Source organism: Hypanus sabinus, chromosome 14, assembly GCF_030144855.1.
Source record: "Hypanus sabinus isolate sHypSab1 chromosome 14, sHypSab1.hap1, whole genome shotgun sequence".
Lineage (NCBI taxonomy): Eukaryota > Metazoa > Chordata > Chondrichthyes > Myliobatiformes > Dasyatidae > Hypanus > Hypanus sabinus.
In genome coordinates, this window is record NC_082719.1 from 54054376 (window position 1) to 54078784 (window position 24409).

Below are 24409 nucleotides of genomic sequence, written 5' to 3' on the forward strand. Positions count from 1 at the left end.
AATGAAATCCGGTTAATTACACAACACCCAATCCAGAATTGGCTTTCCTCTAGTCCTCAACCACAAGCTCCTCTAAAAAGCCATCTCATAGACATTCTACAAATACCCTCTCTTGGGATTCAGCGCTAACCTGATTTTCCCCAATCTACCTGCATATTACAAACCCCATCACTATCATAACATTGTCATTTTTACACTCCTTTTATATCTCTTGTTGCAATTAGTATCCCACAGCCTGGCTACTGTTTGAATGCCTGCATGTAACTCCCCTTCAGGTCAATTTACATTGCAGTTTCTTAACTCTACCCACAAGGATTTGACATCTTCCAATGGTGTTATCTCTTTCTAAGGATTGTTTTTAAAACCATGAGAGCCACTCCACCCCCTCTGCCTACTGTCTTTTTGACACAATGTGTATCCTTGGATGTTAAGCTCCCAACTATGATCATCGTTGAGCCTTGACTCAATGATAGCCACAAAGTCATACCTACCAATCTCATAACTGTTCAAGATCATCTATCTTATTCCACATACTGTACATTCATGTATAGCACCTCTGATTTGTCCCCCATGTTATACTTCAACATCCCACTAACTGCAATTTTGCTCAATTATCTGCCTGCCAATCCTCTCAGTCTAACTACACACTACATCTACTTGTATACCAACTGCACCATCCACATCCCCATCACTCCGGTTCCCATCCCACTGCTAAATGAGTTTAACTGCCCCTGACAGCTCTTTCAAATCTGCCTGCAAAGATAAAGGTCCCCCTCTGGTTCTGGTGTAACCTGTCCTTTTTGTTATACCTTCCCCAGAAGAAAATGCAATGATCCAGAAATTTAAAACCTGCCCCCCCTTACCAATTCTTCAGTCAGATATTCATCCACCATATCATCCTATTATTACCCCCACTGACCTGTAGCACAGGCATCAATCTAGAAATTATTAACCTGGAGGTCCTGCTTGTCAGCTTTCCACCCAGCTCCCTATATTCTCTCTTCACGACCCCTCCCCATGTCATTAGTACCAATATGTACCACAACTTTTAGCTGCTTACCCTTCCCCTTTATAATGTTATGGACTAAATCCAAGATATCCCTGATCCTGGCACCTGGGAGGCAAAATACTATCTGTATTTCTTTTTCACGTTCACAGAATCTATCTGCTCCTCTAATTATGAAATCCCCTATCACTACTGCATTCTTCTTTCCCCTTCCCTTCAGAACCACATTTAGACCTTTGAATAAATTCATGACCAATTTATTTTAATATTAAAGATAATACTCAGTTGTACTTAAATAAGAATGAAAAGATGACAGTTTGTCTTTTATTTGCACGAATTTCATCATGAAAAAGATGCACTGTTAAATCCTTTAATTAGTAAGCACTTAATTGTCAAACAAAATATTTTATTGGATTGTTAAGAAATAGAATGATCATGATTTTAATTTTGGCATGGGGAAATGAGATGCATTTTGTTCTCATATATTGAAGAAATCATTATTTCATTACCCAACCATTCCATCACTATGAAAGTTATTAATAGCTGTGTATAATGGTTATATTTTTCCACTAGTATACAGAAACATCCAACAGAAGCACATCCAGGAAAATTTTGTGCAATATAACTGGTGAGACAAGCTTACTCTGTATTCAGAGTGAAAAAAAAGTAAAGTATTTGCAATAGAAAAAACTCCACTTCATCAGAAAAAAAGGGTCTTAAGCTAGGCCAAAAATTTTGGATTTTCTTTGAGCTAATTTTTATGTTGCAGCTCAATGGTAAATAAGCTGTGCATAATATTCAATACTCAAGAAATATGAACAAGTAATTGTTTAAAAACTCCGTCCCAAAAGAATAAACACTACTTCTGCGACAAGTGTTTAAGGACCAGTGAACCAAAAACACTTGGAAGTGTTAAATAAAGAATGGAAAAATCCTATTTCCAATATAAATATGCATTGGGGAATGCAACTTTCTTTCTGACTTGAGATTAGGGCTTTGCAGATAAATTATAAATTTCCAGGGGAAATACAAAATGAATCCCCCCAAAAAATGGGTTGCTTTCACTATACAGACTCTAGTGAAAAGCAGGACAATTAGTGCAAAACCTTTACCTTTTCTATGGTGCAAAGCCAACATCTGAAGTGTTGATGAAGGACCACATTTGTAAAGTACATTCTTAGGTAGTAGCACTCATCAGCTACTTTGAGGAGTGAGTATTTGGCCGTATTAAGTTTTAAAAATGTGGAAATTAATTATAACTAATACCAAGAAGACCGATCTATTGTGTTGACATAACGTAACTACATTGATTTTTTTTTTGGGGGGTGAGGTTGACGGAGATAGGAAAGAGACCATCAGAGAAACTACAGATACTGTAAATATAAAAATAAAAACCAACATTGCTGGAAACACATTAGCAGGTCAGGCAGCATCTATACAAGAAAGAACTTAGAGCCCAGAACAACTATAGCCTCACCTTAACAGAGGTACTTCCTTTGTTCTATCCATCCTTCCCCCATTCTATCTGCTACTTAAAGCTATATTGTCTTCTCACATTTCCAGTTCTGATAATGGATTTTTGACCTGATGTGTTAGCTCTAATTTTTCTTTCCACAAGTCCTGCATTGCCTGTTTAATGGATCATTGAGAAACTTTCTCAAATCACTCGGTTACATCTTGCTGAATGTAAAACACAATACTCAACATTCTGTCTGTTTTAATCATTGAGATTAAACAGGAAGCCAATAGTGAAATACTTAATAGGAGATTCACCATCTCCTTCAGGAAGAAAAATCTTTGGTTAAAAAGTTCCCATAAAGCAATGACTACATTACAATTTCAAAATTTGAAAAAAACATTTGCATCTTAATGAAGTGAAGACAACTTGATGATTCATCTAACCTTCTATAAATATTGTACTGTCAAAAGAATAAGCAATCTGCTTCCAGTTGATATGAAGAAAAAATACAAAAAAATATACAAGGAATAACAAAATCAGTATTATGACTATATATTTAAGTACTACAACAAAATAACACACAAGATTTGTAAGGTAAACTGATGGGATTAAAAGACCATCAGCAATGGGAAATAACATTGACTGAGGAAGAGAGCAGAGATGAACATTTGTGGGCAAGCTGAAGTCACTATTTTCAAACATTTTTATTTATAAAGGGACACAAAAGTAAGGTTAATACAAACATTCAGATAATGCATGTCGTCAATACTCAATCTAAAGCGTGGGTATAGTAATAATCATCATTATTAAGTGAGCTCTACTGTTGTCTAGGGGTTAATAGATTGTCCGTTGGAAATATAAAAGTCACTCAGAAGTCTCCAAGCTTCAGACTTTTGGGAATCGCTGGGTTTCCCGTGGGGCGATCGAGAGAGAGAGATTGGGGGAGAAGAGAAAAAACTTGCTGGGTCTTTATGAAATCGGGGGAGCGTTGGTTCCCTCTCCCCAATGTTAGTTAAAAGCGGTTTTCCGTGATTCCAGCCACAAATTCCAATCCCGGAATCTAACGCACGTGGCTTCCTTCAGAATGGCTTCCCGCTGCTGCAGGATCACTCTCGTGTCTTCTTGGTGCGTCTGAAGGAGCTGTCCCCCTGAGACTCTCCTTTATACTTCCTCACGGGGTCGCAGGTGTCAATCAGGTTGGGATGATGCAATCTCTCTCTCAACCAGCCCACCTTGCCCAAGGGCTTTTCATGTGGTCTCCATGAGACAATAGTCACTGTTGCCTTATTTTGCATCCCGGGTGGAACGTGCTCTTCAGCACATTTCTCTCTCTCCCACTTCCTGGGTCTACTGACCCCCCCCCCCTTAACGGGTGCTCTTGAGATTCTCACAAAGGAGGGGGCTGGGATCTAGCTGAATGATTCACGAATTGATGAAGTTTCCTTCTCTAGGCCAAGGAGCACCTCATGGGAAAATTCCTCTATCCCAAGATCTCCACTGATGAAGCATAGCAATCACTTTGTTCAGACAATATTCTGAAATAATTTCTATAAACAAACCCATTAATTTGCTGGCAAGTCTGGAAAACTATTCCAGGAATTCTTAGGTGTTTCCCCCCCTCCCCAAAAGGTTTCTTTAAAATTCTAGCAGCAAATGTAAAAGTAAACGCTATCAGTTTCTTTAAGTAGTACTCTAAATCCTTGAGAAAGAGCAAAGCGACATATTCTGGTAGCAGTCAGATTCTTAAATATGTCTGGTTGCTTTTTGGTATGTGGTCAATGCTGGCTAAACTTATCTGCTTTGGGCATTTCACAAGTTCCTTTTAGCAACCCTACAAAATAAGTATAAACAAGAGAAAATCTGCAGATGCTGGAAATCCAAGCAACACATGTAGTGGGCCTTTGGTCCCACACCACCAAGTTCAGGAACAGTTATTACCCTTCAACCACAGTGAATAACTTCATTCACTCCAACACTGAGTTGATTCCATCACCTATAGACTCACTTTCAAGAACACTACACCTTGTGTTCTCAATATTATTTTTTAGTTAATATTGCAATGTATTTAATATTTCAGTAATATTATAACTATACTGTTTGATTAGTCATTCTTTGTTTACATAATTCATTATGAGTTATATGTTAGATATGTGAATGTGAGCACCTCACTAAAAGAAAAAGTAAGTAGACAAATCATATACCAGCATCTCATTTTTCTTTCAATCAGTTTCTGGAGCCCAAAAGCATAACAATGTCAACAAGGAAGCTTTGATACAAACCCGAGAGGACTGCCTACCTGTTGAAGTGCCGCACATTTTTCTTTAGAAGGGGAGAGAGAGAGACATTTGCATTTTAAAAAGCTTGGTACATTTTTCTTTGGACTGGGAGAGAGACATCTGCATTTTAAAAAGCTTGGTACATTTTTCTTTGGACTGGGAGAGAGACATTTGCATTTTAAAAAAGTACTTCTTTCAGAAGTGAAAAGAAATATTAGAGTTTAAAAAAGGCAGAAAGCAGATTAAATTAACAATGAGCACATCCACAGGTTCATAAATACTGAATACCAACTGATAATAACAAGTTTTAAAAAAAAGCAGAAATGAGTGGCTACATTGTAAAGATAGACAAGCTCAATTACACAACAAATAATAAAATGATAAATTGAGCAATGCTTTGAAACAAATGAAATAATTGATGAAAAACAAGTGCAACTGTTGCTGAGTGCATGGGGTGACAAAGCATGCAATTTACATAGAAGCTTAACTGTTACAACCAAAATAGCTGAAATGAACTTTGCTGATATCAGGAGCGTAATGCAGGAACATTTAGAACCAAAATTACTGTTGATTGCAGAACATAGTAGGTTTCATAAGCAGAATCAAAAAGGACAGTCCATTTCATCTTACGTGGCTGAATTAAATTGTCTGAGCATTTCCAGTTCACTGAGAGATCATTAAGTGTGGTGAATCTTACAAGAAAGCATTCAAAAACAGCTCCTAACTGAAGCACAAGTCTCGCCTGTCAAGCAGAGTGACCCCTCCCCCCCAAAGTCAGGAAAGACATTGATATGTTTTCTAAGTTCAAAACAATAAAGTAAGTCAAAGGAAGACACAGGAGTCCAAAATGCGAATCTAACTTTGTGTTTACTTTAAGTGAGGTGCACACTGCACATGATGATGTATGCAATTCACATATTTATACATATAAGCCATAATGAATTATTTAAACTAACAAGAATGCTTGATCAATACTTGATACAAGATTATTCAAATACTGAGATATTAAATACACAACTCTCCCCTTCCTTAATTATAAACTCCAACTCAGTAGAGAATGCATCTCAACTATATACACAGTATATTGTACAACTACTATATACAGATACCCACAGTATAGTAAATTCTCAATTGCCCCATTCAGGCCTGAAGATTTAAATCGCTGTGAAGGCCATCTTACTCTTGTGGGATAACATCTTGCCTGACAAGGGGCATTTATAGGATTGGCAGGAGAGACGTGGCTGTGAGTTCAATCTCAGGATCTGGGGCCTCCTCTGTGGTGGTATTAGGAGTTGACACTGACAGCTCTGGACACCTTTCTTCGCCTCTCTTTTTTCTTTTTGTTTGTGAATCTTAGACCATGAGACCCAAGAGCAGAATTGGGCCATTTGGCCCATTGAGTCTGCTCTACTATTTCATCATGGCTGATCCATTTCCCTCTTAACTCCATTCTCTTGCTTTCTCCTCATAACCTTTCATGCCTTGACTAACCTATCGATCTCCACCTTAAATATACCCAGTGACTTGGCCTCCACAAAAGCAAGTGGCAACAAATTCCACGGAGTTAGCACCCTCTGGCTAAAATAATCCTCAACTCTGTTCTAAATGGACATACCTCCATTTTGAGGCTGTACCTTCTGTTCCTCAGCTACCCTACCAAAGGAAATATCCTCTTCACAACCACTCTATCAAGGCCTTTCAACATTGACCAGGCTTCAATAAGAGCCTAACCCCTTCTAAATTCTAGCAAGTACAGGCACAAAACCTTCAATCGCTGCCTATATAACAACCCTTCCATTCATCCAGCTGGGCTTTGGTCTTGGCATCTACTTTTACAGTGGCTTATTGTTCATATGATAATCTTAATGCACACAGAGTAGATTCTGCTTCTTTACTCACAAAAGCCAAATGCTTGCATCTTTCCTGAAGGCCCTCAAACTCTTAAAACCAAGCCACATTTCACAAGTAACTGCCTGATTGACAAAGCAAATAAGTTACCTACAAAAAAAAACCATGGTAGTCAGACCACTGCTTTTGTCACTTTCACAATTCCTCTGAGCAGCATGGTCCTTCCTTGGTCAATTATGTTTTCCAAACAGAGAAGCAGAGATTGGCGCCAACACCTAATTATCCTCTGGTAGGCAACAGGTCATGGTGTTCAGCATGGACAGAGTTGTGGAATTGTTCAGTACCTTTCTTAATTTGCCTTCAGTTGACTCTATTGCTGAGGAATTGTAGTGGATGAATCTCCAACCAGGTTGTAGTTGTCTTGGCCAACCATGTCCCCACAAAGCTGGACCTATGCTTTTACCACATACAAGTCCATTGTGGCTTATTGGTTGTTGTATTTTACTGTTAGAAATCTCATTCCCACAGGTTTTTTTTTCCCTCCAGTGCAAGTTATTCGTTTAATATCCACAAGCTTCAGTTTAGTATCTTTGAAAAGCCTCTCAAGCTCATTTTGTAGAATGACTGAAACAGCTGAACCAGTGCCTAATTCCATTTTAATCAATTTGCCATTCACCTCTGGTGCAGGCCATATTGCTTGTCTGTTGTTAGTTTTCACATTGTTTAGTTTCAAGCCTACACAGTCCTGTGTCATCTCCTCCATCAGATTTTTCATCAACTGCTTGTAGATTGGTGCTCTTCTTGAAACTGCAGCTTGACTTTTTCGCTTTTTCCTCTTCCCTGTACAGTCCATTTATTTTTGTCTGTCAATATTTTCTTTGTGCGTGTCCCACTTTATTGCATTTTCTGTTAGTTATACTTTTAAAACTGCTGGTGTTTGCAAGAGCCAGCCACAACAGTAACACAATTTGTTCGGGAGGCCAGTTTTTGTTTAGACATTGCAATTTTATTCATGCTTACTTTCATTCCTGATTGCAACTCAACTGTGTCTTTGCGGTTTCAATTGAAACAGCAATTTCAGCTGCTCTTCTAAATGTAAGCTGTGCTTCAGTTAGGGGATATTTTTGAATGATTTCATGTAAAATTCTGCAAACTAAACAATCTCTCAGTGCATCACTAAGCCCATTATTGAACTAGCAATGCTCACACGATTTCTTCAGTTCAGCCATGTATGCTGAAACGCACTCCCCTTCTTTTTGATTCTGTTTATGAAACTGCTTTTGATTCTGCTTATGTTGAGGCATTCTGCAATCAACAATGGCTTCAGTTCTAAATGTTCCTGCATTACTTTGACAATATCAGCAAAGCTGATTTCTGCTGGTTTGATTGGAGCAGTCAAACCAAAGCAAATTGCCTGCCTTTAAATCCAATGCAGTCAGCAAAATTTGTTTCTCACTGGCCATTTCATTTGTTTCAAAACACTGTTCTCAGTATTCATATATATTCATATTCCAGTTATCTTTTGTGTAATCAAATGTGTAATTTCTGACATAGCCAGTGATTTTTGACTTACATTTAAAAACCCAATTGTGTCTTCCCTTCCAAAGAACCTGTGCTGCGCTGCATGTTTTACTCACTGCTCTTTGCTGCGTTTTTTTTTAAGTTCAAACATCTCACTGTGCTTCAACAGATTGAAAGCCATTTCAGGTTCATTTTAAAAATATTTTTTCACCAACGTTATGTTTTGTAACTTCGAAACATTAACTAATTCAAAGACACGGAAGACATGGGAGTCCAAAAAGTGAGTCTAACTTCGAGTTTAAGTGAGGCACGCACATGTATCTGGCCCTGTAGCTCAGAAGGGTAGGGAAAGGAAGAGGAAGGCAGTAGTAATAGGGGAATCGATAGTTAGGGGGTCAGATAGGCGATTGTGTGGACGCGTTCAGGAGACCTGGATGGTAGTTTGCCTCCCTGGTGCCAGGGTCCGGGATGTTTCTGATCATGTCCAAGATATCCTGAAGTGGGAGGGTGAGGAGCCAGAGGTTGTGGTACATATAGGTACCAATAACATAGGTAGGGGGAAAAGAGGTCCTGAACGGAGAATATAGGGAGTTAGGAAGGCAGTTGAGCAAAGGTAGTAAACTTGGGATTATCGCCTGTGCCACACGACAGTGAAAGTAGGAATGGAATAACGTGGAGGATAAATGTGTGACTGAGGGCAGGGGGCAGGCATTCGTTTCTGGATCATTGGGACCTCTTTTGGGGCAGGTGTGACCTGTACAAAAAGGACAGGTTACACTTGAATCCTGGGGGGGCAATATCCTGGCAGGAAGGTTTAATAGAGCTGTTAGGGAGGGTTTAAACTAATTTGGCAGGGGGATGGGAACTGGAATGATGGAGCGGAGGAGAGGGAAAACAGAAATAGATCTAAGGTAGTGAGCAGTAAGGATGTCAGGAAGGACAGGCAGGTGATGGAGCAAATTTGCAGCCATTGGGATGAGTTGCAGTGCAATCAATGCAAAAAGTACCAAATACTGGACTTAAGGTGTTAATACTTAAATGCATGCAGCATAAGGAATAAGGTGGATGATCTTGTTGTACAGTTACAGATTAGCAGGTATGATATTGTGGCCATCACTGAGACGTGGCTAAAGGATGCATGTCTCTGGGAGCTGAATGTCCAAGGATACACGGTGTATCGGAAGGATAGGCAGGTAGGTAGAGGGGGTGGCGTGGCTTTAATGGTAAGAAATGATATTAAATCATTAGAAAGAGTTGACATAGGATCGGAAGGTACAGAATCTTTATGTGTTGAGCTAAGAAATCACAGGGGTAAAAGGACCCTGATGGCAGTTATCTACAGGCTTCCAAACAGCTGCAGTGATGTGGACTACAAATTACAACAGGAAATGGAAAAGGCTTGCCAGAAGGGCAGTGTTATGATAATTGTAGGGGATTTTAACATGTGAGTGGATTGGGAAAATCAGGTCGGCACTGGATCTCAAGAGAGAGAATTTGTAGAATGTCTATGAGATGGCTTTTTAGAACAGCTTGTTGTTGAGCCCACTAAGGGATCAGCTGTACTGGACCATATTGTGTAATATGTATACTGTACATATTGTGTAATGAACCAGAGGTGATTAGAGAGATTGTGGTGAAGGAACTCTTAGGAGGCAGTGATCACAACATGTTTGAGTTCACTGTGAAATTTGAGAAAGAGAAGCCGAAATCCGATGTGCCAGCGTTTCAGTGGAGTAAAGGAAATTACAGTGGCATGAGAGAGGAATTGGCCAAGGTTGACTGGAAAGGACACTAGCGGGAAGGACAGCAGAGCAGCAGTGGCTGGAGTTTATGCGAGAAGTGAGGAAGGTGTAAGACAGATATATTCCAAAGAAGAAATTTTTGAATGGAAAAAGGATGCAACTGTGGTTGACAAGAGAAGTCAAAGCCAAGCCAAAGTAAAAGCAATGGAAAGGGCATACAAGGAAGCAAAAATTAGTGGGAAGTCAGAGGATTGGGAAGTTTTTAAAAAGCTTACAAAAGGAAACTAAGAAGGTCATTAAGAGAGAAAAGATGAACTATGAAAGGAAGCTAGAAAATAATACCAAAGAGGATACTAAAAGCTTTTTCAAGTATATAAAGAGTAAAAGACAGGTGAGAGTAGATATAGGACCGATAGAAAATGATGCTGGAGAAATTGTAATGGGAGATAACTGTCAATCTCTGCCTTAAATACACCCAATGAATTGGCCTCCACTGCTGCCTGTAGCAACAAATTCCATAAATTCACCACCCTCTGGTCTGGCCTCAGCAATATAACGGACATTCAAGGTTGTCAGGGAAGAGAAATATGCACAGCCACAATTACAGCAGAGAAAGTACTCAGGAAGCTGAGTAGTCTAAGGGTAGATAAATCTCCTGGACCAGATGAAATGCACCCTCGTATTTGGAAGGAAGTAGCAGTGGAGATTGCAGAGGCATTAGCAATGATCTTTCAAAAGTCGATAGATTCTGGCCTGGTTCTAGAGGACTGGAAGATTGCAAACGTTACTCTGCTATTTAAGAAGGGGGCAAGGAAGCAGAAAAGGAAATAATAGACCTGTTAGCTTGACATCGGTGGTTAGGAAGTTGTTGGAGTCGATTGTCAAGAATGAGGTTACAGAGTACCTGGAGGCATATGACAAGATAGGCAGAACTCAGCATGGTTTCCTTAAAGGAAAATCCTGCCTGACAAACCTAATGCAATTTTTTGAGGAAATTACAAGTAGGCTAGACAAGGGAGATGCAGTGGGTGTTGTGTATTTGGATTTTCAGAAGGCCTTTGACAAGGTGCCGCACATGAGGCTACTAAACAAGGTAAGAGCCCATGGAATTATGGGAAAGTTACATACGTGGATAGAGCATTGGTTGATTGACAGGAAACAGAAGTGGGAATAAAGGGATCCCATTCTGGTTGGCTGCTGGTTAGTGGTGTTCCACAGGGGTCCATGTTAGGGCCGCTTCTTTTTACGTTCTATATCAATGATTTGGATTATGGAATAGATGGCTTTGTGGCTAAGTTTGCTGATGATACAAAGATAGGTGGAGGGGCCGGTAGTGCTGAGGAAACAGAGCCTGCAGAGAGACTTGGATAGGTTGGGGGAATGGGCAAAGTGGCAAATGAATTACAATGTCAGGAAGTGTACAATCATGCACTTTAGTAGAGGAAATAAACAGGCAGACTATTATTTAAATGGGGAGAGAATTCAAAGTTCTGAGATGCAATGGGACTTGGAAGTCCTCGTGCAGGATACCCTTAAGGTTAACCTCCAGGTTGAATCGGTGGTAAAGAAGGCAAATGCAATGTTGGCATTCGTTTCTAGAGGAATAGAGTATAGGAGCAGGGTTATGATGTTGAGGTTCTAAGGCAGTGGTAAGACCTCACTTGAAGAGTACTGTGTGCAGTTTTGGGCTCCTTATTTAAGAAAGGATGTGCTGACATTGGAGAGGGTTCAGAGAAGATTCACTAGAATGATTGCGGGAATGAGAGGGTTAACATATGAGGAACGTTTGACCGCTCTTGGACTGTACTCCTTCGAGTTTAGAAGAATGAGGGGATCCTCATAGAAACATTTTGAATGTTGAAAGGCATGGACAGAGTGGATGTGGCAAAGTTGTTTCCCATGGTGGGGGAAGTCTAGTACAAGAGGACACACATGAGGATTGCAGGGAGCCCATTCAGAACAGAGATCCAAAAAAATTATTTTAGCCAGACCAGAGGGTGGTGAATTTATGGAATTTGTTGCTACAGGCGGCAGTGGAGGCCAAGTCATTGGGTGTATTTAAGGCAGAGATTGACAGTTATCTGAGTAGTCAGGGCAACAAAGGTTATGGTGAGAAGGCGGGGGAACGGGACTCAAGGGGAGACTGGATCAACTCATGATGAAATGGCGGAGCAGACTCGATGGGCCAAATGGCCAACTTCTGCGTGTGTGTGTGTGTACTCATGAATACACACACAATAAAACATGAAAACTTCCAAGGGAGGGTGAATACTTTTTATAGGCAATGTATACACACACACACACACACAAATATATATTCCTCAAATACAAATGATATTAAATACACAATTATCCCACAAGAAAAAGAAATCCTCCATAGTGATTAAACCTTTAGGGTTGAATAGAACCACTTAAAATTTAATATGCTGTGGATGTTTACATTGTAGATGTATTATAGAGTATACTGTGTATACAGTGCCTATAAAAAGTATTCACCTCCCTTGGAAGTTTTCATGTTTTACAATCAATGTTTTAAATCAGTGATTTAATTTAGCTTTTTTTTTGGACACTGATCAACAGTAAAAGACTGTTGCTTGAATGTGAAAACAGATCTCTACAAAGTGATCTAAATTAATTACAAATATAAAACACAAAGTTCAGAGGTTAAAATGTGGAGTACAGTTAAATCAATCATCAATAAATGGAAAGAATATGGTACAGCTGTAAATCTCCCTAGAGCTGGTCATTCTCAAAAACTGACTTACTGTGCAAGAAGAGGACTAGAGAGGGAGGCCAGCCAAGAGACCTATGACAACTCTGGAGGACTTACAAGCTCCAGTGGCTGAGATGGGAGAGTCTGCACATACAACTGTTGCCCAGATGCTTTACCGGTCGCAGCTTTATGGGAGAGTGACAAAGAGAAAATCACTGTTGGAAAAAAAAACCTCACATGAAATCTCAGCTGGAGTTTGCCAGAAGGCATGTGGGAGACTGAAGTCAGCTGGAAGAATGTTCTCTGGTCTGATGAAACCAAGATTCAGCTTTTTGGCCATCAGACTAAACATTATGTTTGGCATAAGCCATACACCACCTATCATCAAAAATACACTATCCCTACCATGAAACATGGTGGTGGCTGCATCATGCTGAGGGAATGCTACTCTGCAGCAGGCCCTGGAAGCCTTGTGAAGATAGAGGGCAAAATACAAAGAAAACCTGATGCAGTCTGCAAGAGAACTGCAATTTGGGGAACTTTGTTTTCCAGCAAGCCAATGACCCCAAGCATGCAGCCAAAGCTACACAGGAATGGCTTAAAAACAAAGTTAATGTCCTAGAGTAGCCAAGTCAGGGTGTAGACCTCAATCTAATTCAGAATTTGTAGCTGGACTTGAAAAGAGCTGTTCAATCATGATCCCCATGCAATCTGACAGAGCTTAAGCAGTTTTGTAAAGAATGGGGGAGAAAAAGCAGTGTCCAGATGTGCAAAGCTGATGGAGACCTATTCACATTGACTCAAGGCTATAATTCCTGCCAAAGGTGCATCTACTAAATACTGGCTTGAAGGAGTTGAGTAACTATGCAATCAATTATTTTGTGTTTTATGTTTGTCATGAATTTAGATCATTTTGTAGGGATCTGTTTTCACTTTGACACAAGTCTTGTTCTGTTGATTGTGTCAAAAAAAAAGCGAAATTAAATCCACTGATTCAATGTCATAAAACAATACTTTTTTATAGGCACTGTATATACAAGACGACTAGAGAACAATGTTACATATTTGAGTTGAGATGCATTCTATTTTGAGTAGGATTTTTGTAGCTAAACAAGGATTGTAGTATATCTAACATTTCAGTAATATTTGAGTGTTATCAATATAGTTTACACATTCATTATGGGTTACATGTAAGAAATACGTGAATGGCATACGTTATTACGCCACACATGTAATCACCTCACTAAAAGCAAAGTAGGTAAAACATATCCTGGCTCCTGGTTTGCTTTTGACTAGTTTCTGGAGTTACAAACCATAACAATTATCATTTTGATTTTCTTTTTCTAAGTGCACAATTTGTCTTTTGCACATTGGTTGCTTGTCTGTCTTTGTGTGTAGTTTTTCAGTTAATCTATTGTGTTTTTTGTATCTACTGTGAATGCTCACAAGAAAATGTGTGCAGTTTTGGTCTCCAGGCTTAAGGAAGGACATCCTGGCTGTGGAGGAAGTGCAGCGTAGATTCACAAGGTTAATTCCTGGGATGTCAGGACTGTCTTATGCAGAGAGGTTAGAGAGACTGGGCTTGTACACGCTGGAATTAAGGAGATTGAGAGGGGATCTGATTGCAACATATAAGATCATTAGAGGCTTGGACAAGATAGAGGCAGGAAATATGTTCCAGATGCTGGGAGAGTCCAGTACCAGAGGGCATGGTTTGAGAATAAGGGGTAGGTCATTTAGGAAAGAGTTAAGGAAAAACTTCTTCTCCCAGAGAGTTGTGGGGGTCTGGAATGCATTGCCTCAGAAGGCAGTGGAGGCCAATTCTCTGGATGCTTTCAAGAAGGAGCTAGATAGGTATCTTATGGATGGGGGAATCAAGGGATATGGGGACAAGGCAGGAACCGGGTATTGATAGTAGGTGATCAGCCATGATCTCAAAATGGCAGTACAGGCTCAAAGGGCTGAATGGTCTACTTCTGCACCTATTGTCTATTGTCTATAAGATGAATCTCAAGGTAGTCTATGATAAAAATATGTACTTAAGACTATAAACTTACTTTGAACTTTGAAGTACAGAAGAACCTAGATTTTCTTCTGCATAAATTACAACAAGCTGGGAGATAGATCCAACAAGTATTTAAGACAGTGAAGAGCATTTTGGCCTTCATTGCAAAATGGATGGAATTTAACAATAGGAAGATTTTCTTGCAAAATATTTAATTTAACAAAATATAATAGACAATCTATTTCCAAAATATTATTTAAGCAAGCTGCTTCTATTGTGATTCTGCCGTTCAACATGTCAAACAGCTTTATCCACCTTCTCCAGTCTAATTTTCCTATGCTCCCCATAGATAGCAAGTAACTGATGAAACTCACTAAAGCTCAAAGCTTCATACATCTACAATGATATAAGCTCCACCACACAATATGAACAGAATTACATCATTAATTAAATCATTTTAACAACCAATCTCTGAAAGAATAATATCCTTATTTGCAACAACTCAAACAAAATCTATTGTTTCTTTACAAGTCTGACTATTCAGTTCTTTGATAACACCAAATACAAAAAATGACCTTATCATCTGGTTGATCAGGAAACATTAAATCATTTCTACTTGAATAGTCCATAGGGTGCGGGGGGAGGGGGGGGGAAGAGTATAAAAATTAATCTCCATCTACACTTGTGAAGAAACAGATTTGATCAAACACAGTTTGATGTAGCCAAGGGTTTCTATATTTTAAAACAAAAACAAAGGTTTTCATCCACACTGTTCTGGCCAATCTATATCAACCAATGAGTTTGGAATGATCCTCCATTCATTGTAGCAGAATACTTTTCCAATCATTTTTACGTGCAATTTTTATATCCTGGGTAGTAAAATGATGTCAAGGTATGAGAAGATGATGTGATTACTTTTCTCCCGAGGAGTCAAGAATGCTGAGCTCGGAACTCTATCACCATGGTACGTACCCAAATGACTTCTTATTGCTGCAGTCATGAGCCTAATTTTTTTCTTCATCCTGCCCGTGCCTCCAATTGGATTTTCTGGGATGATATACCATGTCCAAGAACTGGCAATAAAATTCCAGTGCTGTTGTATAAACTTTTTTGTTGGCATTATTAATTCTGAATGTTTCAAAATAAGCATTCAAGGCAGTGGAATCTTCCGTCTCAAGTTTTCTTTGTGTTAGAACCTCTTTTAAGTGGTATCCCTGAGAGGTGGTAGATTCCTAAACATAAATGCATTCCTTATCAAGATGTTAAATAGGGAGATTCCATTCATAATATAGAGAAAAGTATTACATTTATCCACATAAACAAGTAAAATCAATTTAAGAGTTGATAGCTGAATATGTAATAAACAGTAAAATTTTCAACTTTTATCAGCAAGACCAAAGAAATAATGGCCAAAGTGTTTTATTCACCACTGATATAGAATGGGCAACAACTGCAGAAGACATGAAAAAGCATGCAAGATTTTTCAGTCTTCACATGTGCAGATCTTACCCCTGGTGGGACAGTGTGTAGGAAACCTTAGCTGAAGGAGAAACATAGATCTGGCTATATTTACTCTGCATAAAACAATTCATTTTTTAAAAGCAATAAAAATGATGAAATACATTACAGCTATTCACCATTTCTGAACAGTTGTTTATCATCAACAATGCAGACATTTGATAAGTAACACTCACTCAAAATTACTAAACTAATTATTTGTCATTCATGTGAATTATTGCTCTATGTGAACCATTCTCAGAAATTCAGAACATTGAAAATATAATAACAGAGGAAATGCACAAGGATATTGCTAGTACTGGCAAATTTCACTAATGAGAGGCTCTCCAGGCCAAAACTTCTTTTTTTAGAAGCCAAGGTGGCTGAGGGGTGAGTTAATTGAGATATTAATAGTTATGGGAGGCCTAGAGAGGCTACAGATTTCCCTTAGCAATGACACAGCTAATAACAAATTCATGATATTCAGCTGAAAAATTTGAAGGGAGTACCAGAATTATTTGAAGCAAAGAACAGGGAGAGAGAGAAGGCGGTGGAGGTGGAAGCCCTCAGCATACTTATTATATGGCTGGAAGTCACATATTTTTCAAAGATCAAAAGTCAGGATGTGGGTATAAAATAAACATCTCTACTCTAAGCAACATGGAATGGGAAGAATAGAGTCTTTCACTGCCATATGTTTCAATGAATTTCAGTGAAAACAAAGTTTTATTTGTTCTAGACATTTACAAAGAACTTTCAAAATGAAACACCATTTCTTTTTACAAACACAGAGTGTTTATTCATTAAAATATTATACTAAATAAAATCAGAATGTAAATTGACTGGCCATTTTTATATTTTTAATTTTAAACACAGAAATATCTACTTCATGGACAACATTAATAAAACAGATCAGTTTATAAATATTGTACACTAATTCTAGTTTCAAACGGAAGCTACCAAGATGTTTTCAAAATAACAGTTTGAACACCTTATGCTACTACAAGACCAACTGAAAATAGACCCCAGTATCCCTACAGAACTAGTGTCCTTTCATTGCATTTATTTTGTGCAATACCAACTGGTAAGCAGCTCAGCAAAAGTATTTTAAAGAAAGAGCCACATCCCAGCAAGCTAGCAGATCACTTACAGTTTAAATAATCTGGGATCAAAGAATCACTTTCCAATATTTGAGAAGAGAGAAATGTATAAACTGCTGAGTGCTCCACTTCGGGCAGAAAATTCAAAAGATTTTGATCCAGAAGATCTGACTATGGAGAGACAAAGAAACAATGCAAGGTCTACACATGAAAAAAAATGTCAAAATTCTAATCCCTTGTAAACAAAAATTGTTTCTGGATGTTTCCAGAACACTAGTAGTATTTTACTTTTTAAACAAACTAGATATACAGTGCCTTGAAAATGTGTTCAGCCTCCAAACCTTTGTTCACATAAATGTGCATTGCAACCAGGGAATTTGATCTATTTATGCTCCTTTTCCCCCCACAGTAGAGCTCCAAAAAACAAAAAAAACAGGTAAAATTGTAAGCATGAAAAACTAAATTGTCAGCAGTTCAAAAGTATTTATCTCCTTTTACTTAGTTGAACCACCTCTATCCACTTTGCACAATGTGATGAAGGAAGATTTGCCCATCCTTCCTTGCAAAATTGCTCAAACTGTGCCAGGTTAGTTGGGAACAGCGATGGACAGCAAACTTCAGGTCTTGCCAGAGATATTTGATCGGGTTAGGGTCTGGACTCTGACTGGGCCACTCAAGGGCATCAATTTTCTTTATTTGTAGCAACTCCATGGCAGTGCCATTTGGTCAATGTCCTACTGAAAGATGAACTTCCTCCCCAGTTTAAGCTTTCTGGCAGAGGCTAGCAGGTTCTTATCCAGGATCTCTCTATATTTAGCAGTATTCATCTTCCCATCAATCCTGACTAGTTTTCCAGTCCCTATTGCTGAAAAGCATCCTCATAGTATAATGCTACATCCACCGTACTTTATAGTAGGGATGGTGTTACCTAGCTGATGCACATTATTAACTTATGCCACACATACCCCTTACTGTTGAGGGCAGAAAGTTCTACTTTAGTCTCATATGACAAGACCTATTACTTGCACTATTTTCTAAGGCAGTAATGCTTCGCAAAGTTTTTATGGGCAATGATATGCTCCTTTTTAGAGGTATGTGTGGTGCAAATCTAATACTGCACATTAGGGACTGGAAATCTGGTCAGGATTGACAGGAAGATGAATGCTGCTAAACACAGATGGATAAAAACTTATTAGCTTCAGCCAGAAAGCTTAAACTAGGGAGCAAGTTTATCTTTCAGCAGGACAATGACTCAAAGCACACTGCCAGAGCAACCAAGGAGTGGCTTAAAATGAAGAAATTTGATGTCTTTGAGCGGCCCAGTCAAAGTCCTGACATTAACTTGTTCAAGCATCTCTGGGAACACCTTTGATTTCTCATCTTTTTGTTCCAGTCCTGATGAAGGGTCTCAAACTTTTCAGGACTTCGAGTTAATTGTCTACTCTTTTCAATACATGCTGCCTGGCCTGCTGTTCCTCCAGCATTTTGTGTGTGTTGATTGCATTTCCAGCATCTGCAGATTTTCTCTTGTTTACCTCTGGCACGACTTTAAGATTGCTGACTGCTGCCACTCCCCAACTAACATGGTGCAGCTTGAGCAATTTGGCAAGGGTGAATGGGTAAATCTTGTTCCATCACATTGTGCAAAGATAATAGAAACTTATCCAAAAAGGCTACTGTCTGTCATATGTGCAAGAAGTGATTCAACTGAGCAAAAGGAGATGAATACCTTTGAACTGCTGACACTTCAGTTTCTCAATTTTTAGTTCTTCATGCTTTACAATTTCCCTTGTTTTTTGGGTTCTACTGTGGAAAAAAAAAAGCACGTGATTCACAAATAAAAATTCTCAGTTAAATTAATCAAAATCCCTGGTTGTAATAGTCATTATGTGAACAAAGGGTTGGGTGCTGGTTGAATACTTTTTCAAGGCACTGTGTACGACTCCAAGTTACAAGAAAGCGCCGTTCCTGAAAACCATTCACAATCCAAACAGTTACCAGGTCATAAACGTGGCTGCTTGGCAATATATTTAAATACAAAGCATACACTAACCGGTAGTCAACCAACATATTAACTCGTGTGTTCTCAAGTGTTCTCTGCAAGATGCAATAACATTGCTATGAACCACATTCCCACACAATAGTCCCACTGCAGAAGCCATCAAATTTATCGTTCTAGTCAACCAGTTGCTTGTTCACATATAAAGGCTATCCATATGTTGGGCATTCATTCTCTAGGGAAGACCTACATTTCTCTTTGCAGAAATATGCATTTTTTAAAGAACATTATCCTATTTACTCTAAAAGGAGATTCAAACTTTAATAAACCCACCACACATGCAAGTTGCCAAACAATGTAAAATAGACTTACAGGTAAATGTTCAAGTAAAGAAGTAACATTTTCTGACACATATATAATACTCCCATCAGCTGTCACTGCTATAAAAAAGCCATCCAATGCCTGCACGGAGAATGAAAAATTATTTCATGCCATAATGGCATTGTACTGGCGACAACATAACTCGGCAAAATTAAAACTTCCGTTAGTGCTGCTAATGTTATATTCATGATGGTTGATTAACAACTGAATTTGAACTTGGGCAAAAATATCTTGTTAATGAGAGAGGTCACAGGAGAATGGCCAGACTGGTTCAAGCTGACAACTTATTAACTGTAGTAACCACGTTACTACAACGGCATACAGAAGAGCATCTCTCAATGCACATGTCAAAACTTGAAGTGGATGGGTTACAGCAGCAGAACACCATGAACACATACTCAGTGACCACTTTATTAGATATTAGGTGCCAAATAAAGAGACCTCTGTGTAGCCTGTGTATTTTATGTATTTCATTTATTTATTTGTGTGACATTTGATGAAATACTTTGGATTTATCTAGCTGCTGCTGGATGTTTGAATTAAAATGACTCAGTCAGTCAGGCCTGCTGCTGTAGGGTTGAGACCTAATTGTAAAGTAGTGGTCACCAACCTTTTTACGCCCAAAATCCCCTACCTCGGCCTTAGTGAAAGGCAAGATCTACTTACTAAATCATTTAAAGATAAAAACAGCTCAGATTGTACTTCCAACTTGAGGCCTTTTACTTAGGCTAATTGTATTTGAATTACATCAAATGCTTTTGTCAAACTTTCACATGAATTCAACCAGGAAAACACTGTAACTAGCATATCAAACAGGCCATAGCTGTCTTTCTTTAAGAATATTATAATACTTCATACCTTTAATTCTAAGTTTCATTATTTAATTTTATTTCAACATGAAAAATAAATAAATAAATAAATAAATAAATGACTGTTGCTCTCAGTGTGATGACTGGGGCCGAATACCTTCTGCTAGTTCCCTGAAATTTGGCTCATAACTACAGACAGACAGTCTGAGACAGTCTGTGAGGTGTCTGTCAGTAAGACAGCTCCTGTACTTAGATTTAATAATTTTCATCTGTGAAAATGCAACTTCACACAGATAAGTTGACCCAAAGTAGACACTGACTCCTAATGCACATGTGGTGAGATGAGGAAACTTCTCTCTGCTGGCAAGCCCCCAAAAGTCACCATCCCTCAATCTTGTTTTAATCTTGATGTCATTTTGCAAATCAATTACTTCCGTTTCAATATCACTTGGCACACCAAATACTTGCTGGAATTTGGCTGCTATCTGTCCTATATCGATCGGCAGAAATGGACTTGAAATAAATGCAGCAATATCCTTCCCAGCCAAGGCCTGTTGATGAATCACACAGTGATAATCCAAGAAGTCGGGGAACTCAGAGTCATTACGGCACAGTGCTATAAAACCGCGCCTTGCTGCGGCCCCATGAGTAGTAATTGCCACCAGTTTATGAACGGGGATGTCAAGTTCACGGACATATTTTTTAAAACTCATTGTAAATATCCTCCTCTCGTTCTCTCCTTTAAGTGCAAAAGAGTGAAGAAGTCCTCCTTTGTTGTAAAATCCTGGAAAGCCATTCTGACAAATACAACAAGCTGAGCTGTTTGCATTACATCCAGGGATTCATCAAACCGTAGTGAAAAATATTCACAGAGTGACAAGTCCTTTAACACTTGTCAACCCACGTCCTCTGACAGTGACTCTACCATCCTTCAAGTCAAGTCGCTTTTTATTGTCGTTTTGACCATAACTGCTGGTACAATACACAGTAAAAACATGACGACGTTTTCCAGGACCATGTCACTGTTGCAGGTCAAGCAGTATATTACTGATGCACCATCAATAACTCACTCTGAGACGTAAGGTGAGATATCGGCTTTTATTGACTGGAAGAAGGAACCAGAAGTGAGTGACCATCATACTACGTCCTGGAGACTGAGGCCGAGCATAGGCCTCAGATCGCCTTTATACAGGGGCCTGTGGGAGGAGCCACAGGAGCAGTCAGCAGGGGGCGTGTCCAGACAGACACACGTAGTTCACCACAATTACGTATTGTGGTTTTTATGTTTTTGTTTTTAAAGTCATTAAAAACAGTCTCTGCGGTAATGGCCATTGCTTCCTTGAATAAATCACCATCTGTAAAAGGCCTCTTGTGTTTAGCAAAAAGGTGACTTATATGAAATGATGCTTCAATAGCAGCCTTATTTTGAGCAGCATGCTTTGTGAGAAACAATTGCTGGACCTTCAACCCCGATTTCAGCTCCTCAACTTTCCTGGCACAGATTGAGATCTTTGGGAGGGGGGGGGTGGTAGGGGTAGGGATCTTTCCATTTCTGGTGGTTGGTGTTGTGGTGTCACTCCAGATTCCCTCTTTTAGTTAGTGCTTGTGTTTGGTGGCACAACATACATACACACTTGCTTTTCACCAAGGTAAATACAAATTCCTCTTCCCATTCTGGATGGAATTTGTATGTTTTCGCCTTTTGTGCAGCCTCCACCATGCTAGCTAGCTACCTTGCAGGATATCACCAGCGAGTGCCAGTTGTGACAGTCTATACCAGGGGTGGGCAAACTTTTTGACTTGTGGGCCACAAAGGGTTCTAAATTTTGACAGGGAGGCCGGACCAGGAGCAGATGGATGGAGTGTTTTGGTAATACACCTCATAAGAGAAAATAAAATATCATGGGAGATGCAGAAAACATGTGCTTTAATTTCAATTGAAAATGAACAAATGCATTACAACAAAATATCTGTCTTTGAAGTCCCATGGTATTTAGCTGTTTATTGAAATGACTCTTAAAACACTGAAAATTAAATTAATAAAATACAGCTTTTTTTAATAGTAACAGTTATTATTTTAAAGCACTGAAAATTCTGTTATCCTTCAAGATATTATCATCATCACTCTCCTCCTGCCCGTCTTTATTTCAAAAACGGTAGGAGATGCAGGTCTACTTGTCCTGCTCCTTCTTATTCAATTGTCCCCTGTGTCAAAACTCAACAACGACCAGCACAAGGACATAACAGTGACAGAGCGCCAGTATGCGGAGCGCGTTATTTGATCTGGAGCGCATTTTTTATTTTGAGAACGTACGTGCACCTGCGCACTACTCATGTCCATCACTTAACAGAAATGACATGTAACATGTAAGGCTTATTGAAAAAAATATTTTCAAATGCATTTTTTACATAACACAACAAAGAAACTTATTTTTAATTTCAGTGGGAACAGTGTTTTTGGTCTCCCTTTTTAGCCAGCGCATCAAAGTCTGGATTTAGTTTTGTTGTGGCGATTCTCAGGATGGATCTGAGGTGTTGGTCAGTTAACTTGGATCTGTGGCTGGCTTTGTTGATGTTCATGACGCTGAACGCCTTTTCACACAAATAGGTCGAGCCGAACAAAGAGTAAAGTGCAAATGTGGAGTAATACGCTGCACCTCAACAAAGGTCAATGTATATAGAGTGCGTCATCTATTGGGAAAACGCCAGAATTGCGGGGAAAAAATGTTAACAAGGTTTATTAATATAATTTCATCAAGTTCTGCGGGCCGGATTAAAAAGCTTAACGGGCTGCATATGGCCCCCGGGTTGTAGTTTGCCCATGCCTGGTCTATACTCTTATCTAATCTAATTGGTCACTTTGATGCAGCACAAGCTATGCTGAAAACAATACAACAGTCACATGATGTCAGCACACATGACACATGATGCTGGGTAGTGGAAGAAGAGAAACACAATAACCAGGGAAAGCAACTAAGCGTGGGTTAAAAACAACTCACATATGCGCTCTACAGGTAAAATTTGCTTTTGCATCAGAAGGTTTATCAGGCATAACGTATTTGTAGTAACTTCTACTTTGAAAAAGGACCACTCGACAACTACATGCCCAAAGGAACAACTTTACCTGGGATGACAAAACCAATATTTAACATAGAGGTTTTCACTGAATCGCAGTGCATGGCGAAGGGGCTATACACACATGCGCCCGGGGCAGAAAGAAAAACCCCGCAAACCCAGAAACAACCTCTTTACAAACAGCTTTCCATAGCGGGAGTATTGCTATATTACCATTATCCTAATTAGTATTACTTATTTTTATAATGCTCACGTTACAACAGTATTTGTGTATTTATTTTTCTTTCTTTTTCCTTCCCCAGGATCTATTGGGAAACTCTCAAAGATCGACCAGTCAACCGCAATTGACTATTGTAAAGGGTATTAAAGTTTCTACCTTCCTTGGAGATTAACTTCATTGTACTAAAGAACCACACAAGAGTCAGGATGACAGCAAATGAGCCAAGGGACCATTTGTATCAGAACAAAAAGGGGAGGGGGAAGATAGAAAGAGATATATAAAGCAATGCCCAAGAACAAAGACTCAAAGGAAAAGCTCTGTTTAATTTCTTTTTTTACCTGTTCAGGATGGTGCAAGGAAAACCAACTGCAGGATATGTGTAAGGATAAAAGAATCCAGAGTCATAAAGGTGAATGCTCACTCAAAATTATCCTGATGGGGGAATAAGACTAACAAGTCTGCAAAACAAAGCTACAGCTGGACAGGGCAGTTGCTGACTGGGCAAATTGGAAGACAGAGGGAACAACAGATTAAGGTTATAGCTTTGACAGAGAAGCAAAAGAAAGATAATGAATGTTTTAAAATAAATGATAGAAGGAGCAGGGTCAGATTTATAAAAAGACCACAAGGGAGCGCTTACTAAAAGCTGAGTGGTCTTATGTGAAATTTGCAGTTAGAGGGGGAGAAATGAAACCAAATGACCCACTGGTACGATGAGCTGTTGGGATGCCAGGGAGAAGCAAGTACCCTGGAAAGGC

At 39.1% G+C, this 24409-nt stretch overlaps 1 protein-coding gene across 1 annotated transcript in view; it reads right to left on the reverse strand.

Moving 5' to 3' along the window:
- The window catches only part of clocka (clock circadian regulator a), a 134748-nt gene that overhangs the window by 58347 nt on the left and 51992 nt on the right, over positions 1-24409 (reverse strand). The window contains exons 6-7 of the mRNA XM_059988635.1: positions 19539-19628; positions 17218-17338 (exon numbers count right to left, since the gene is read on the reverse strand). Of these exons, the coding sequence (XP_059844618.1) occupies positions 17218-17338; positions 19539-19628 (211 nt within the window). The remainder of the gene's footprint in view (positions 1-17217; positions 17339-19538; positions 19629-24409) is intronic.